The 15,345-nt window shown below is 47.7% G+C and overlaps 1 protein-coding gene across 1 annotated transcript in view; it reads right to left on the bottom strand.

The window, feature by feature from the left end:
* Positions 1 to 571: 571 nt before the first annotated feature.
* TTC28 (tetratricopeptide repeat domain 28) overlaps positions 572 to 15,345 on the bottom strand; it is a gene marked incomplete at its 5' end in the record, with an annotated part of 123,785 nt that continues 109,011 nt past the window's right edge. The window contains 9 exons of the mRNA XM_080628552.1: positions 572 to 4,679; positions 5,144 to 5,251; positions 6,336 to 6,465; positions 9,352 to 9,428; positions 9,843 to 10,074; positions 11,131 to 11,255; positions 11,683 to 12,403; positions 12,885 to 13,064; positions 13,650 to 13,794. Of these exons, the coding sequence (XP_080484678.1) occupies positions 3,067 to 4,679; positions 5,144 to 5,251; positions 6,336 to 6,465; positions 9,352 to 9,428; positions 9,843 to 10,074; positions 11,131 to 11,255; positions 11,683 to 12,403; positions 12,885 to 13,064; positions 13,650 to 13,794 (3,331 nt within the window). The 3' untranslated portion in view covers positions 572 to 3,066. The remainder of the gene's footprint in view (positions 4,680 to 5,143; positions 5,252 to 6,335; positions 6,466 to 9,351; positions 9,429 to 9,842; positions 10,075 to 11,130; positions 11,256 to 11,682; positions 12,404 to 12,884; positions 13,065 to 13,649; positions 13,795 to 15,345) is intronic.

Raw genomic sequence — 15,345 nt, 5'->3', positions numbered from 1 at the left:
CAAACTAAAATAGATTCTATGGCCTTGGGGAATGGTTGCATGTGGCAGGTTTAGTGTGAAAGTGGGTAACACCTAATTCTTATTGCTCACTGTATTAAGCAGTGTTGTCACTTGTACCATGCACAAATACAACATCAACAAACGCATTTAAACTTCACAGAAGGAATTCTAATACCGAACAGAGAACATGGTATTTCATTTCCTGAATTTCTCCACATATTGGGCAAACCTGATTAATTTTTTTTTTTCCTCACAAAGGGGTCATTTCTCATTCAGGGGGTGGAGGAGTGAGGCATGAGGTGTGGGTGTCCCCAGCCATGAGTAAGCATGCACCTTCATGGCTCTCATCAAGCCAATGGAAGTGCCCTGTGCAAGTCAATGGAAACTCGTTTCCCAAACAACTTGTTCTAGTGACACTCACCTTCCATATTTATACACCAATTTCCCAAACACTGAACTTCCTCTACATCTGAACCCTTCCCTGTTTCTAATGCTTCCCCCTCCCTAAAAACCCAGGGAAACATCCCACCCCCCACCCCAATATACCTTTTTCTGAAAACTCTTAGCCAGTGTGAAACCCACTGGAACATGGGGATGGCAACATGGAATTTCTACAGAGTAAAAGATCCTTTAGTTATGGAATTAGACTACAAATAGAGAGGCTTATTTCTGGCATGTTATGCAGCACTACAGGGAGCATTTGCCGTTGCTCTGCACAAAAAGCTGCCCACTTCCATCCTGGGTGTTCCTGGGATGTCATTTCACAACAGTTATGCTGGTTAGAAACAGAGCAGGTCACAGGAAGGCTCTGGGCAGTGTGGTGGCCACCACAGGGTCACTGCATGGGGGGCAGACCCTGCACCCATTAACCTCATTTTTCCTGCCAAGTGACAAAAAAATGGTATCCAGCACCAAACCATCACAGGGAGATGTAACGTACAGACACATAACTTGCATCATAGGAGCTGAACAGATTTAGTCAGCTGTTTTGCTACATTGTATAATATGAGTAAACGAAAAACTAGGCTTTGTCCTTCTGCACTGACACTTTTGTGATCACCCATCCCTTGTTAGCTGACTGTAACAACACAGCCCTATATTCTTTGCCTTTAGCGCTTGTGGTAATTTCTTGCAATGGCAAAAAGGAAAACATTCTCCCACACCCAGTGGATTATGGAACATACTCAAAGCAAGCACTTGATACATGCACTGTGAGTAACTGAGCCTATGTAATGTTATATTCCAATATCAGAATTGAATCCTCTGCCCTGCTATCATGCTTTTCCTCTAAGATCCCTATCACAAAGGATCAGATCCATATTTTCAAGAAGAGCATCCAGACATGGTAAGTGCAACAATTACCTGTGTCAGCAACGTGCCCCAGCATGTTTACAGAGCTGACTGCACTCACCATTCAGGTTGTCAGTCCCACAACCAGAGGCTGACTCAAGATCCAGGTAAAACTCAGGGCCTAATTAAGCCTCACATCACCTCTGTGAGGTAGGTAGGTAAGTATTACTATCCCCATTTAGATAGAAAGGGAAGATGAGGCACGGAGAGGTGAAGTGATTAGGCTTCAGTCACTCAGCGAATTTTGGGAGTGTAGAGTAGAACCCAAAAGCCTTGGTGATCCAGTGCTCCGACTTCATAGCACGTGGCCTGTGAAATTCTTGCTCGATCTCCGTGTGCCGGTGGCCAAGCTAACGCCACTGCCTGCCCAGAGTCTTCAGTGCACGTAAGATATCATTCTGAGTCTGGTTCCATCACTGCGTTCAACAGCTGCTTCAAAGAAACAATCTCCACCTTGCCGCGCAACACCCAAACACCGCCTCGCCCAGGAAAGCTCTGCTCACACATACCACCCAGGGTGCTCTTGGTTCTCTTTTCTCCAGGGATCTGAGGGTGCACAGGTTCTGCCTACAGCCACTCTGCCTGTTGCCTCATGTATGTAGTGCTTGGACTGCACCGACATCTGCTTAGACCCGTGTACCTGCTCCAAAAGAAACTGGCTTCCACAGCAGGAAGGGTTTGCAGACTCCCATGATGAGCTACTGGGAATGATTTAGCAGGTCCAGCGAAGGATTTATTTGTCAGGTGATTTCTAAGTCACATTCCTGCCTACTAAACAAATAACACTCTGAGCTTCAGTGTCTGGAACCCTTTCCTGTGCACGCTTCAGACAGAAGACATCCGCGCTGCCCAAATACTTGCCAAGATGAACATTTCACCATCATAACGCTGTGAGCCGGAGATCAGAGCACTCGGGAAAACCAGAACTCGTCTCTCTGACACACCCCCCCCACCTCCTGCTGAGGCTCACCCTGATCGCTATGCCCCAAACTTCTTTCTGAGCAGACCAACCAGCAAAATAGCACCTGAACGGTTTCCCCTCAGGAAAGGGTTACCTGAGATGCAGGTTTTAGAATGCGGCACTTCTGTCCTCTTGCCTTTGTTTCACCAGCCTCTAAATGATGCAAGAGAACTGCCAGTATCATGCTGCTACGGACTTTTACTGCCAGCAATTTCTCGTGCTTGGCTAACTTGGCAGAGATGTGGTTATGTTATCTTGTCCTCTCTAACAGCCTTCAAAAGCAATCAAATAAATGGCTTGTACTTCTCCAGGCAGAAGCCTGTGCATACTTTCTCTGTGGTATACATGAAGTTCTGCCGCCTCTCTGATCCCTGATATGTATAATTTCTGTAAAAAGGCCAGCTGTAATATACCTCCTGTTAGGTTAAGAAATACACGTACATGGCTTAAAAACTAGTGTTTTATGAACAGACAATTAGATTCATTGGACCTGTTGCTGCTAATACTGAACACTACATAGAACCTATTACCAAGTGAGTCTGGCCAAGGTTCTGATAAGGGAAACCAAAACCCATATGTGTAGAGCCCATGTTCCTGTACGGTGACAGACGGGGCCAATCTGTCACGTTCCTGTGCATTGCCAACTGCTGGTATGACCATGGCTTCGTAGATAATGGTTCTGTAATGATAAAGGCAAGTGGGCAGAAGCAGATACTTGAACAGATTGTGAGTCATCAGCTGGCACTCAAGAGATTTCAACATTTGGAGGAAGGAAAAAATCTTCCCGGTGACAGGAACTTATAACCGTTCCCAGACGGCAGCCTGACGGGGCGCATGGTGCCTGGAGCGCTGCTGGGAGCTGGGGAGTGAGTCGGCGTCACTGCACTGGTAGTTTCAGAGCGCTTGTGTCCATTTGGAGGGGAAGCAGCAAGGTGTTGCTCATTAGACAGGTCCTTTAGTTCCAGCTTATCGACACCTTCTTTGCTGTGCCGTGGAGATAAATTGAGCAAACTGAGGACATCTTTCTTAGAAGTCATTGTTCCAGGAGCCCCTCGCAGAATCTTTACAGGGCCAGAGGAGTGGTGGGGACTGCTCTGCCAGAACATCTTTAAGTTGTGAATTGCTTGCACTTTTTCATCAATGGCAGCCATTTTCAACTTGTCTATGTCTGGGGCATCAGCTGGACTTGAGCGAGCAGAACCAGCTGAGGAGTAAGAAAGAGCAGGAGATGGAGTGCTGCCACCCGGAGACTGATGCCCTGAGCTCGGAGAGATATTTCTGGGTGATTTAGAAATATGAGCACTGTAGGGAGAGCTGGGATACTTGAGCTTGAGGTGAGGCTGCTCAGTTAAGGACACATGTGAATCACAACTTGGAGATGGCTGCCCACTGTATTGGCCTGTGCCTTCTTTGTTTGACATCTCTGAAGATGTGGGGCTGTTATAGCCAGAACTCACTTTCTGAAGGGATGAACTCCTTGTGGGAGGCTTTGGTTTCATTGCAAGAGGTGAAGACTGATTCTTCTGGCTAGAGCTGATGGGCCGGCTGAACGCGCTGGTCTCTGAAGATCTGAATGCGGATGCACTCGCTGGGCTGGGAGCCCCATCATCGGAATTGTTGCTCTTGCTTATCTGGCTGCTGCTCCTCTGAAGACGTTCAACAGCAATGAGGTGACTCTGAGTTTCCTCCAGGATTTTTTGGGCCAACTCCTGCGGATCAAGCTTTGGATTACTGTCCTCCTGGGATTTGACAGTGCTGTCAGTCTCCGTGCTAGACTGGTCAGATTCCCCAGTATCAGAACTTGCGAGTTTCCCAACCTTTTGGAAAGGTGAATTTGGACTGGGAATAAGAGTAATTTTAACAGGAGAATTTGGGGTACTTATGCTTCCTTTGGAGTTGACAGACTCTTTAATGCCTCCAGTCTGACCAGTTTTGGACTGTTTGTAATCAGGGGAAAATCTTGGTTTTAAGTTTTCTTGGTAACTGGCCAAAGGCTCGTTGCTGATTATAGAAAAACCTTCATACTCTTCCTCATCTTTGCTGACTACAGTGCTGCTCTGTGGTGACAACTGGCTCTGTCCTGCAGACCTATGTGGATAGACATTCTTGGGCTTCTCATAGTCCTGGCGTCCTCTGTGTCCCACACCATCTGCCATGCTCTCTGGCTTGGAAACAAAACTCATGGAAGAAGCAATGGAGCTCAGGCTATACACAGAAATGGCATCTGATGCAATGTTGTCTGGACAAGTAGGGGAGAATGGAGAGTTTTGATACTGGGGTATGGGGTTGGAAATAGACTGAGCAGAAGCCAGTGACTCTAGTGATGAGGAACTGTCCAGGCTAAGGCGCTTAGGCAGCTCTGTGGAATCTAAAATAGAAGAAAAGAAACATGTACAAACATGCCCCTAGACACACAGTAAAACCAACCAAACTTGTTAAAGGAAATGCTACAAAACATACTCGCAGTCTGTGCTACTTCAGAAAACCCAACTGCTACGTAGGTGAGAAAAAAACTGCACAGCCCGAGAAATGCACAGGCAGGAACCTTAGTGCAGGCACCTGAGATGAAACTTGTCAATTCATTCTCATTTCACATCTCAAACCCAAGAGTTCTACATCCTTCAGCTGCTGGACTCTTATTCCCAGCTCTGGCGTCAGCCAAATCTTAGTGCTTGTTTCCCATATAAAAACCACACTTGCTGTTGTATGACCTACAATCTGTAGGACACGTGTGTGATCTCTCCAAAGGCAAGAGTGTGAGGTTTCTCTGGAAGCCACTCTGATCAAATCATCAGACAATATAGGAGAAACAACTACTGTAAGTAGCTTTACCAAAAAGTGCCAGCAAGGATTGTAGGGCAAAGTGCATGGTCCTCCTGTTAGCTTGTTTCCCAGTTTTCAGAATCACCTCCTCCTGGCCAACTTCACAAAGGTCAAAACCTGTAGTGGAACATGAAGCAGAAAATAACCTCAGAAAGACCCAGCGTCTTAAACAAGTGTAAACCCATTTGTAACACAGGTGGATCAAAGAGAGCTGAGATCCTGCAGTGTCCTGGAATGATGACACTGCACTGCAATTTACACTTTGTGGGTTTGTTTTTATTACCATTTATTACTATTTAGCACTCCTCCAGCAGGTGCTGGGAGCTTTATAGTGCTGGACTGCGAACACATACACATGAGCACTCCTGTCCAAACTGACAGACAAAATACAGTAGTCTGTACTTTATAACTTGAGAATTATTTGGAATCATTGGGGCATGACATGGAGGGGACAGTGTCCCCCATGCCCCCACCATTCATCAGTCCAAAGCTTTCTCACAGAAACCAGTCTGGAGAAGATCGCAGACCTCGGAATTTGGCAAACAAAGGCTGCACTGCAGGAGGCATGGCTGTGTGTAAGAAATGATGCCTGGCTTCTACAAGCTCCTCAAGCAGTTTTCTTGGATGTCTCTTCCTGCCAATGCCTTTTTACTAACTCTAAGCAATGTCCAAACCAGAATAAAATCTAGTTTGCTATTTAGTTCTCATATGTCTTTCCTGCAGGATGTAGACCCTGGTACACAGAATCACCCTGGTATGTCCTACCCCTGCCGACTGTACAGGTTTCTCTGCAAAAGGAATGATTAGTTCACTTCAGGCAGAAGGCCAGAAGCAAGCTCAAAAGTATGTGTCAGGAACAAGAGAAGAACAGAATCCTGACACAAAAATGGGTTAAACCAACTTGACAATACCAAGCTGCTGTCAGCCCTGAAATCTGTGTTCTGCTGACTTGGCAGATGTTTTCGTGCATGAGAGAAAAACGTCCCTTACCACTGGCCAGGGAGTGAGCAAGAGAGCCCTGTGGGTGTGAACTGAGATGGACCAAGCAGGCAGGGATCACACCCAGGGATGCAAGTACCAAAGAGCACCCAGACAAACAAATCTAAAGCTGTGAGTCTTGTCACTACTTGAAGCCATCATATGAGACACTAGCAATAGTTCTGTAGTTTTAAGAAGACAATAGAAAGAAGTGTTCTCCTACCTAGAGCTGCCAGGAACTCATGACAGCCGGGTAGCCTCCAGAGCTGGACACTGATGGAAACCTGGATTGGTGCAGAGGAGAAATCTTGCTCCTTCTCGCCTGCCTGAAGTTGAACCAGGACTTGATGCAGCTGAAGGTAATGATGCAAACATTAGCCATTGCTTACAATCACACCACTGCTTTTCTGACAGTCACAGCCCAGGCAACGCACTGCAAACATCCCTTTCCCTGTACATTCATGTACTCAGCTGCTACTCCTGAACAGAACAGTGAGACGAAAAGGTCTGGCAGGGGAACAGTCCGGGGACAGCAACAATGGACAAACTTGTACAGCAGGAAAGGCAAGGACAGAACAGGGGTGAGGGCTGGGGGAAGGGAGAGGAGGGGAAGTGTGTGGCCAGTGGAAACTGAACAAGAAGCACAGGAGGAACATCTGTGAACTGAAAGAAAAGCAGAGGTGCTTTGAGGCTGCTCACACAAATATACTAAAGCCCATTCCACGACTGAGCCGTACTCCTTATGCAAGTCCCAGGAAACTCCTTCTCAGCGTTTAACTGGGCAGAACAAGTCATATGAAACCATGGAAGACTTTCCTAATACCTCCATGGCCTCCAGGAAAGAAGTTTCTCAACTGTGCCCAAGGGACAGGAGTAGCAAAGTAGAAAAGAAATGTGTTTATGAAGATCTGACACAAATTAAGGTGCCAGGATTCCATATTATTCAAAAACACAGCCAGGGCAGGAAAGATGGAAAGTCATTAATGAGGGACCAGCTAACCTCAGGACCACCCATCTCTTACAACCCACACAAGCTTGCATGGTGTTTTTCCCACAGTAGGACATGAAGAAAATTCCAGGCCTGAAAGCAGGAACTCTGAAGGCACAGGGAAATGGATCTGCAGTGACTGAGGCATTCTATCCTGCACGGCTGTGTCATCCCCCAGCATAATACTCACCATTCCCACCATATTTTTAACAGCCTTCGGGCAGCATATAACAAGAAAGGAAAAGAGAGGAGAAAAGAAAGAACACAGGTTATTCTGTGCTACACAATGCCTGTGATCGGGAGCCCTGCAGTGACACATCCACATGCAAACCAGCATCCTGACTGCAAGATGCTCTATCCATAGAAAGAAGGGAGCAATGGAAGTGGCCTGAGCCACAATCAGGAGTCCAACAGCGTGGGAACAGGCAGCTGGAATCTGGGAGTGTCCAGATCACAACCAACTCCAACAGGCACACTCAGGCCAACCCATGTTCTGCCAGAAAGCTGAACATAAAACAAGCTCTTCTCTTGTTTTCCCTGGCATACATTATTGGCAATCCCTAACTTTTGCTTGCACATGTGGTGGTGCTGAAGTGCTCTCTTTGGTTCCTACCTTCTGCTTTGCACTACAGATAAGCATTTTCTATTCAGAGCAAAGACCAGGCTCCCTGCCTTGCTGCTTCACGAATGCCAAGAGCTGCTCCTGCAGGACACCCATCACCCACACAGGAGAAAGGGTGAGCACCAGCCACTGCCTGACTGGTCACCACGTTTTGGGTTTGAACAAAGTCTCCTCTCCTCTGAGACAGGCAGAGTGGAGCTGCTCACATCTGAGCTGTGGAGAAGTGGGAGGGGAAGAAAGGCAGCAGTGGCAGGGAAAGGGAGGGCTCAGCTGAAACTCCCCCAGCCTGTAGCTGGATAACTCTGTGCAAAGGAAATTCTGCCTGGGGCTTGGGCTACAGAGGAACATCTGCAAAACCAAAGCAACACCCTGCCAGCATTTACTGCATGGGGCAGCTGAGGAACCATGAGTGCATCTTTTGTTAGTTGTGTTCAGGCACCTGAATGCTTTTCCTTGGGTGATTAAACAATTGGAGGCAAGAAGGCAATTGTAAAATAATCTCATGGACACTAACACATTTGGATTTATTGGAATGTTTTCTTTTCCTCATCACATCCCTTCAACTCTTGAGCCTCCCTCTGGTGGCACTAAGGAAAATATAAACCTGTTACTCAACCACAGAAGTCTCAGGCACTGACAAAAAGAGCCAAGGCAAGAAAGCAAAATGCCACGAAGGACAAACCATAAGAAATATCTTGTGCACTACTGCAGATCATAACAAGAAACCCTTTCCTTGAAGCAGACTCAGTGTCATGGATTGACAAAACAGGCCTCTTAGTGGGTAACAGCAAAGCTGGGGCTCTTGTTTTGTGTGTTGTGCAGACAGGCAACACAACAGAATGAAGGGGAGTCTTCTGAAGCTACAGAGATAATTCCAGCTACCCACCATGGAACTTCCCTACAACACTTCTGCATGGGGAAGGAGAAAAGAAAGGTGAGCTGTATCCCCATTTGCTCTGTGCAGTGTGCTCATTCAGTAGAGCAGGCAAACGATCAAGATAAATGTCATTTGAGGAGCAACTGGGACAGCAAGAAACATGTAATGGAAAGCCAGCCAGGCTGGGGCACAGGGAAGGGTTAAGATAGGCACGCTAGAGAGACTGGAGAGAGGGAGGAAAGTGAAGGAGATTGTGGGGCCCAGGGAGGAGTCCCACTGCCTTTCTCCTGAAGGCAGCGATCCCGTCAGCAGAGCTATGAGCATGCACACCAGGAGCAGCACAGGCTCAGCAAGTTTTCTGACAGACCTTGCATTGTCCAAAGTCAACAGTACCTTGGGACTTTGGTAATTACAGTGGAGACAGACCAGCCAACACGAGCCCTAGACAGGATGGCCAAATAGCAATTAGTGGTTCTGCCACTCATTTCCCATATTTTGCTTCCCCCTCACTGCAGTAGGTATCATGTTTTCACTTCTGTCACAATGGTGAGGCTCAAGGCCATGCAGCCCAGTGATATACCTGCATTTTTCTCTTCCGGACACAGACTTCCATTCACACAAACAAGTAAGTTTGGAATTTCAACCCTGAGGTCTCATTGAGCTCTGGATCTATCAATCAGGGCATAAACCATTCTGGGCGTTCCTGAGGAACCATTCGGAAAATGGTACTGTGGGAAAACTTCCCAACTCACCCTGTTGATAAGCTGTTCTCCTGTTTCTGAAGCTGTGATAAGCTTACAAAGTGCCTGAAGTGCAGGGTTAGGCAAACCTGAAAAACATCAGCAGAAACAGGGGTTGTTCAGCATCTGTCTCTCGACTGCTAGACATGCAACAAACCTGAACAGAACACCGACTCAACTAATTCCTAAAATCTCTGCCCCATATCACTGACCAGAAGAGCAACAATTTCCAGAAAACAAAAGGTTTTCCCACTTTGCATCCGATTATACATTTTCTGACTGAGAGCTGGGAGAAAGGAATGGTCACTTCATGTTTCTCAGATTCTGGACCCAGGAGTAAGTGATTCCCATCTATGACAAAATTCTCAATAAGCACTGTCAGAACTTTTACCCTGCTAAACACTTCATTGATGTAAAACATCAGTGGTTTACAGCTTCCATCACAGGAAGGCAGAGGAAGGTTGATGTCTGCTTGGAGAGAGCCCATGCTGACCTGTTCTTACCTAGGAGGGACTGTATGGTGGTGCTGCAATGCTGCAGCCGGTCACCAGGGTCAGAGGTTGGGAAGAACACTGCTGCTGGCAGGCCACTGGCTGGAGGGTCCAGCCGAAATCCTACTGCAGTGAGTAGTGCCTGCCAGCCTGGAATGCCACCCACTTTATTCTCCACACTTTGCTGGGAGGTATACATGGAGTTGTGCTGCCCATTCTGGATTCGCTGCAACGATTTCTCCACCTTTGGGGAAAATACAGCATTAGGTTATTTTAGAAGAGATTTTTGTTAACTGGCTCTTTCTACACAGTGAGAAGGCAGGAACAGCAGGCTGAGAGACAGAAAACACATGGTTGAACATGCCTGTCTTACACAGAAGGATGTTAGTGCTCTTGAAAACAGGCTCCAGTAACTCGGCACTCACAGCTCTAAAATCACTGTGATGACTGTCAATGCTCTCTGGGATGCTGGGGAAGGTAATGCCACAGGAAACTAAGTACCAGTTTGTCTGTGACAGTTTCCCCTAAGCCTGGCAGCTGCATTTCTCCCTAAAAGATCTCATGTTCAGATTGCCGTTGCTTGCAGCCACTTCTTATCACCAAGCAAGAGTCTGCAGCTACATGGTAAACAGCAGAGATGTGTGTCCACAAAACACAGCAACTGGGAGCACTAGCGGTATTTGTAGGTTTCCCTCATCCTATGGACACTCCACATTCTTGTGGGACGGCAGAAGACACATTGGAAAGACAAGTATTAAAAGTCATGAAAGATTATTCTAGCCATCTGGCAGTTTGGCTTCAGCCTGGCTGCTCCCCACAACAGGCTACTCCACAGATGGGGATAAAAGTGCCTCTTGCCTTCCAAGCATGCAAAGAGGCAGCAGACACTGCTCTGCACTTCCACGCCTGCAATATTCAGAGCTAGTTTCCTTTAGAAACAATTAACCCCAATGATTACTTCATTTTTAAAGCAGAGACCCACCTTAACAGCTAAAACAAACCGGATGGGCCTGGGGAGGGTCTTGTCACAATACAATACAAGACTTCACTTACTTTGCCTCTTTTTGCTCTGGACACTTAATCAGGTGTCCAGGTCTTCCCACACTGACCCAGAGTTTTCACAGGAGATTACCTTATGGTAAGGGAGAGGGACTGAAGGTGCATATTCAAGTGGAAGTGGCTGCACATCAGGGTGTTTCTCTTTGTATTCACAATTTACAGGTGTATATCCACAGGTAACATTATCTCACGGCTACATTGGCAATGCCCTTTACCATGCCTGTGGTTTTCTCCCTCTTACCAGATGTAGCAGGACACGCAGAGCATCTCGTGCCCTGTCGGGGTGCTGCAGAATCTCAGTCAGGGCCTGTCCTACTAGTGAAGAAGGGCTGTTCAGCTTCATATCGCTCCCAATTAGCATGAAGCCTGCAGGATTCAGAGTAAGAGACAGTCAATCACCTTTTGTTATGGACAATGTTCAAAACAGAAGCAATAACCTCTGCCCTCTCAGACCAATGTTTCACTGCACTCAGCAGAGTGATACTCTTTTCCCAGAGCAGCTCCCTGCCCAGTCTCATAGACTGAACTTCCAGAAAGCTCTTAGATGCTTCTTACATGTCCACCTCTATTAAATCAATAGTGTTTTCCTGTTCAAGCAAATGGAAAAACACTGCATTGCAGCTAAACTTGTCCTAGCATGCTCCAGGAGTTCTTTAAAGCAGGACTGAATTCTGGGAAAGCACAGGGCACATGCTACTCCCAGCTACCTGGTGGCACTGCTCCTTGCTTAAATCAAATAATCTGGTGTAACAGCAACTAGAAGCCTGTCTTGTCAAAAGCAGATTCTTCCTACCTGCCCAGTTGGACGGATGGGAGAACTGCTTGCTGCCCTGTACGGTTTTCATTGCTTCTCCAAGGGCTGCACTGGCTTTCATCCCATTTAAAAGGGAGGAATAGAAGGCATGCACAAACATTTTGGAAGCAGACACAGGAACGGGCCAGAGTGACACTAGGACACACTGAGCCCCAGCAGCCAGGAACGCTCTTGTCAAACCAATGACTCCATCAGCAGTGACTTTGCTGTTGGATTCTTGGTAGGAGCCAAGAACCACTAATTTGACAGGAAGCCGCAGATCCAGGACATCAGCTGCTGTAAGCAGAAACTCCTGCAAAGGAGGGCAGTCCGAAATGCTCTCCACATCACTGGCATCATCCTGCATCCGAAGGGATTCTGGGATTGTGTAGGCATTCCCAAAAGAATTCTTGCTGCTGGCTGGAGTGCTGTCAGTGTTGGGTGTCAGGACCAAAGCAGCCAGTTTCCAGGAGACATGGGTTGCAAAATGGACGCATTCTGCCTGAGTGAGGGCACTCATGACCCTCTCTTTAGTTGCAGCAGAGCCAACTAACGGCTGGCAGCTGAGTAGCTCAGACACCATATATGCTTCCTCCTCTGCAGAGGGCATAGGTCCCCATAGCCACCTGTCCATAACTGCTGAAGGGAGCTTGGGATTTCCTATGACAGCTGCCATTGAGGTAGAACTGGAGTAAGCAGAAGTATTCTTCCTTGCATGGGACTACAGAGAGAAAGAAAAAATGGGGTTCAAAGATCTGTTTGTTATGGTGCTGGTAATGAAACAGCCTGTCTCTTTGCCTCTAAACAGGAGTCTGGTTGTCTTAGGTACAAAACCAACCCCTTTGTGTTTCTTTAGTTTCTTCCATTTAACTATTCCAAGGAACATCTGCTCTTGAGCCCAGTCAGGATTTCTATCCCAACATCTTGGGTGAACAGATAGGTAAGAAGAGAAAGCAACAGCCTTAGGCCAGGTCCCTTTGAGGGCTGTAGCAGAGCTCACAGCATGAAGAAGATCCCAGCCCCCCACCTACTTCACAGCTGAGGTGCTCAACACTCTCACCAGGGCTGGGAGTGCCTCGGCAGGGCAGCACATTTTGGGCTTCTGTTCTTGTGCCTGGCTGCTGCTTTTCTAGCACATGTAGGAACCTGCACTCCACAGGAGAGGTTCTATGAGAGTGAAGATTTATAAGGCAATGTCAGACCTTGGAGCTGGGATTCAGCGACTGGATGGATGGCACTGCAATGAGGCTGAAGCGCTCGTAGAGGTACTCATTGGAGGAACTGCCCTTCAGGAGAGCAAAAGGAATGAGGTACAGTTCTCCCTCCAGAACCAGGATCAGTTGGCGGTGGCGGCCAACAGGCCCACTGGAATGCATCAAACCCTAGAAAGAGGAGAAAGAGAATCAGCTCAGTCCTTTCACTCCAACCAGTGTCCCACCTGTGCTTCCCAAGGTTTGAAAATACCACATCAGAATTACACTCCATGTGACCACAGATGTGACAGGTGAATCCACACTGGAGTGGACACATCTCTACAGCTGGGCTGTGCTCACCTCTGCACAAACAACCCCACTGAGATGAATGAGCCCTGAGCGCACTGACAGGCTGCACAGACCCCACACAGCAGCTCCTGCTGCAGTACAAAACCATTGTGAACACCAACCACCGATATCTTGTCAGTATTATTCTCATCTTATCCTTTGAAAGGGAATATTTTTTCTGATACTGCATTTCAAACCAGCAGTTCCCTACATGGAACAAGCAGGGTTCACACCGTGATCCACCAGCACAGCACTCAAAGGTCCCTGGCTTCCACCTTCAAACACAGCCTGTCTCACTCTCTGGGAAGACCAAGTGAAAACCACCACACTTCAGATACAATCCCCAAGCTGCCTATTCTTGCTTTCCCACATTGACAGGGAATTTTGGTAAATGAGTCTCCATATTTGTCAGCACCAAAAGCTTACTCCTTCCATAGGTCCTATCAGTAAGTCGTAGAGTGCACGGAGTGGGGGTTTGGTGAAGGAAGTCTGCCTCCTTGGGAGAGATGATGTTCCATCCTTAACAGGAGACATGGTGCTGCTGAACAGACTGCTCATGCTCTGACAGCTCCTGTGGGCAAAAGGCAAGTGAGAGGTCAGCTGCAGAAATCTGAGGTCCACTGCAGGTTGTCCTGACTTTATAATGCTGACTTCATTCTCCCATTCAGCTTCATACCACAATGAACAACAACACTAATGGCAGGGTGAAGCAGCTGCAGACAGCATATTACATTGCTATGGAGCTTTTCTACAAACTCAAGTGCCTGAAGTGATGTTCACAGTTGTTACTGCATATGAATGTACAGCAGTTGTGTGCAGGCAAAAGAGACCCATTAACAACTGACTGCAACCACAGGAAGATTTGCGCTTGGGTTGTGCACCAACTAATCTAGCATGGCACCAACAAGAACTGTATCTATAGGCAAACAACAAGAAGTGATGATTATGCCTGCACTTGCTGCCACTGCTCTGAAGGGCTCCATAAAGTCAGATGAGAGAGCTGACCTGGAGCCCACTTCTGACATCCCCCCACACCCCTGCACGGGCTCCTGGCATCACCAGCCACCAAACACCATCATTCTGAGGAGACTGAGATGGCTACAGAAAGTTACTGCCCTGCTGAGGCAATGATGTTGCCCCATTCTGGTCTCACTAATCCAGCAGCTGTGCTCCCCAGAAATGTTACCCTTGTCTTGGTGCCACAAACAACCATTTTATGGGAAAAGGATAACTTCCCAGAGTTTTAACAGGTGGGCCTTAAAGAAAGAGCAGAGCGGGAAATAGGACATTGCACAGCAATGGCAGTGCACATCCCTCTAGTCTACGCTGTGGGTCTAGAAGGGCAGGGACACCTCACTGCTCACCCCCGCGCAGGTAGAGCCCCGGTCCAAGCAGAGCAGCCCAGCCCTGCCCTCCACACGCGCAGCCATGTGCCAGCAGGCGGCACTCGCCGCCTCCCCTGCTGCCAACACCAGGATTCACTGCGGGGAGCAGGGGCTTGATCATCCTCATCCGCGGAACCCCCTTCAGCTGGCTTTCACAGCCAACCAGTTCCAGATTTTTTCCTTCACCACTCAGACTGCTTTTTATTAGAGCAAAAGCAAGGGAGCATCATAAATCTTTCACATCTCTTGGCTGTGTGTTTGTGTACACAAAGAAGAGTGAGAAAATCTATAGGAGGAGGATGGACAGAGATCTCCTCTAGCAGGCAGCACAGACCTGGGGCCCCGGCCAGCCCACTCCATCCTCCCAAGCCAGTGCAAACAAATGGCTCTCTGGGTGGCTTGTCAATCTGATTTTGAGTGCAGGTGATTTCAGTGGGACAAGAGGGAGACTTGTCAATCTTCTGGACAAAAGCCCCTCTCCAAAGCACCCATGCTGGCTTCCCAGATCCTGCACTGACCATTTCTACCCTGCTCTTGCAATGTACACGGCTCCCGATTTCTGGGGCAGTAGAATCTCCCACTGGACATCTCTGCACAGAGTCTGCAGTGCTGCTTATGTAACCCTTTGTGTAAGGCAGCCTGACCTACAGCAAGCATAGGAAACAGCACAAAAGAAACAGCACAAACAGGGACTCAGGACTGCAGCATGGATCAGCATTAACTCTGCTTCCGCCCTT

Source organism: Psittacula echo, assembly GCF_963264785.1.
Source record: "Psittacula echo genome assembly, chromosome: 13".
Lineage (NCBI taxonomy): Eukaryota > Metazoa > Chordata > Aves > Psittaciformes > Psittacidae > Psittacula > Psittacula echo.
This window is presented reverse-complemented; position numbering and strand designations above follow the sequence as displayed.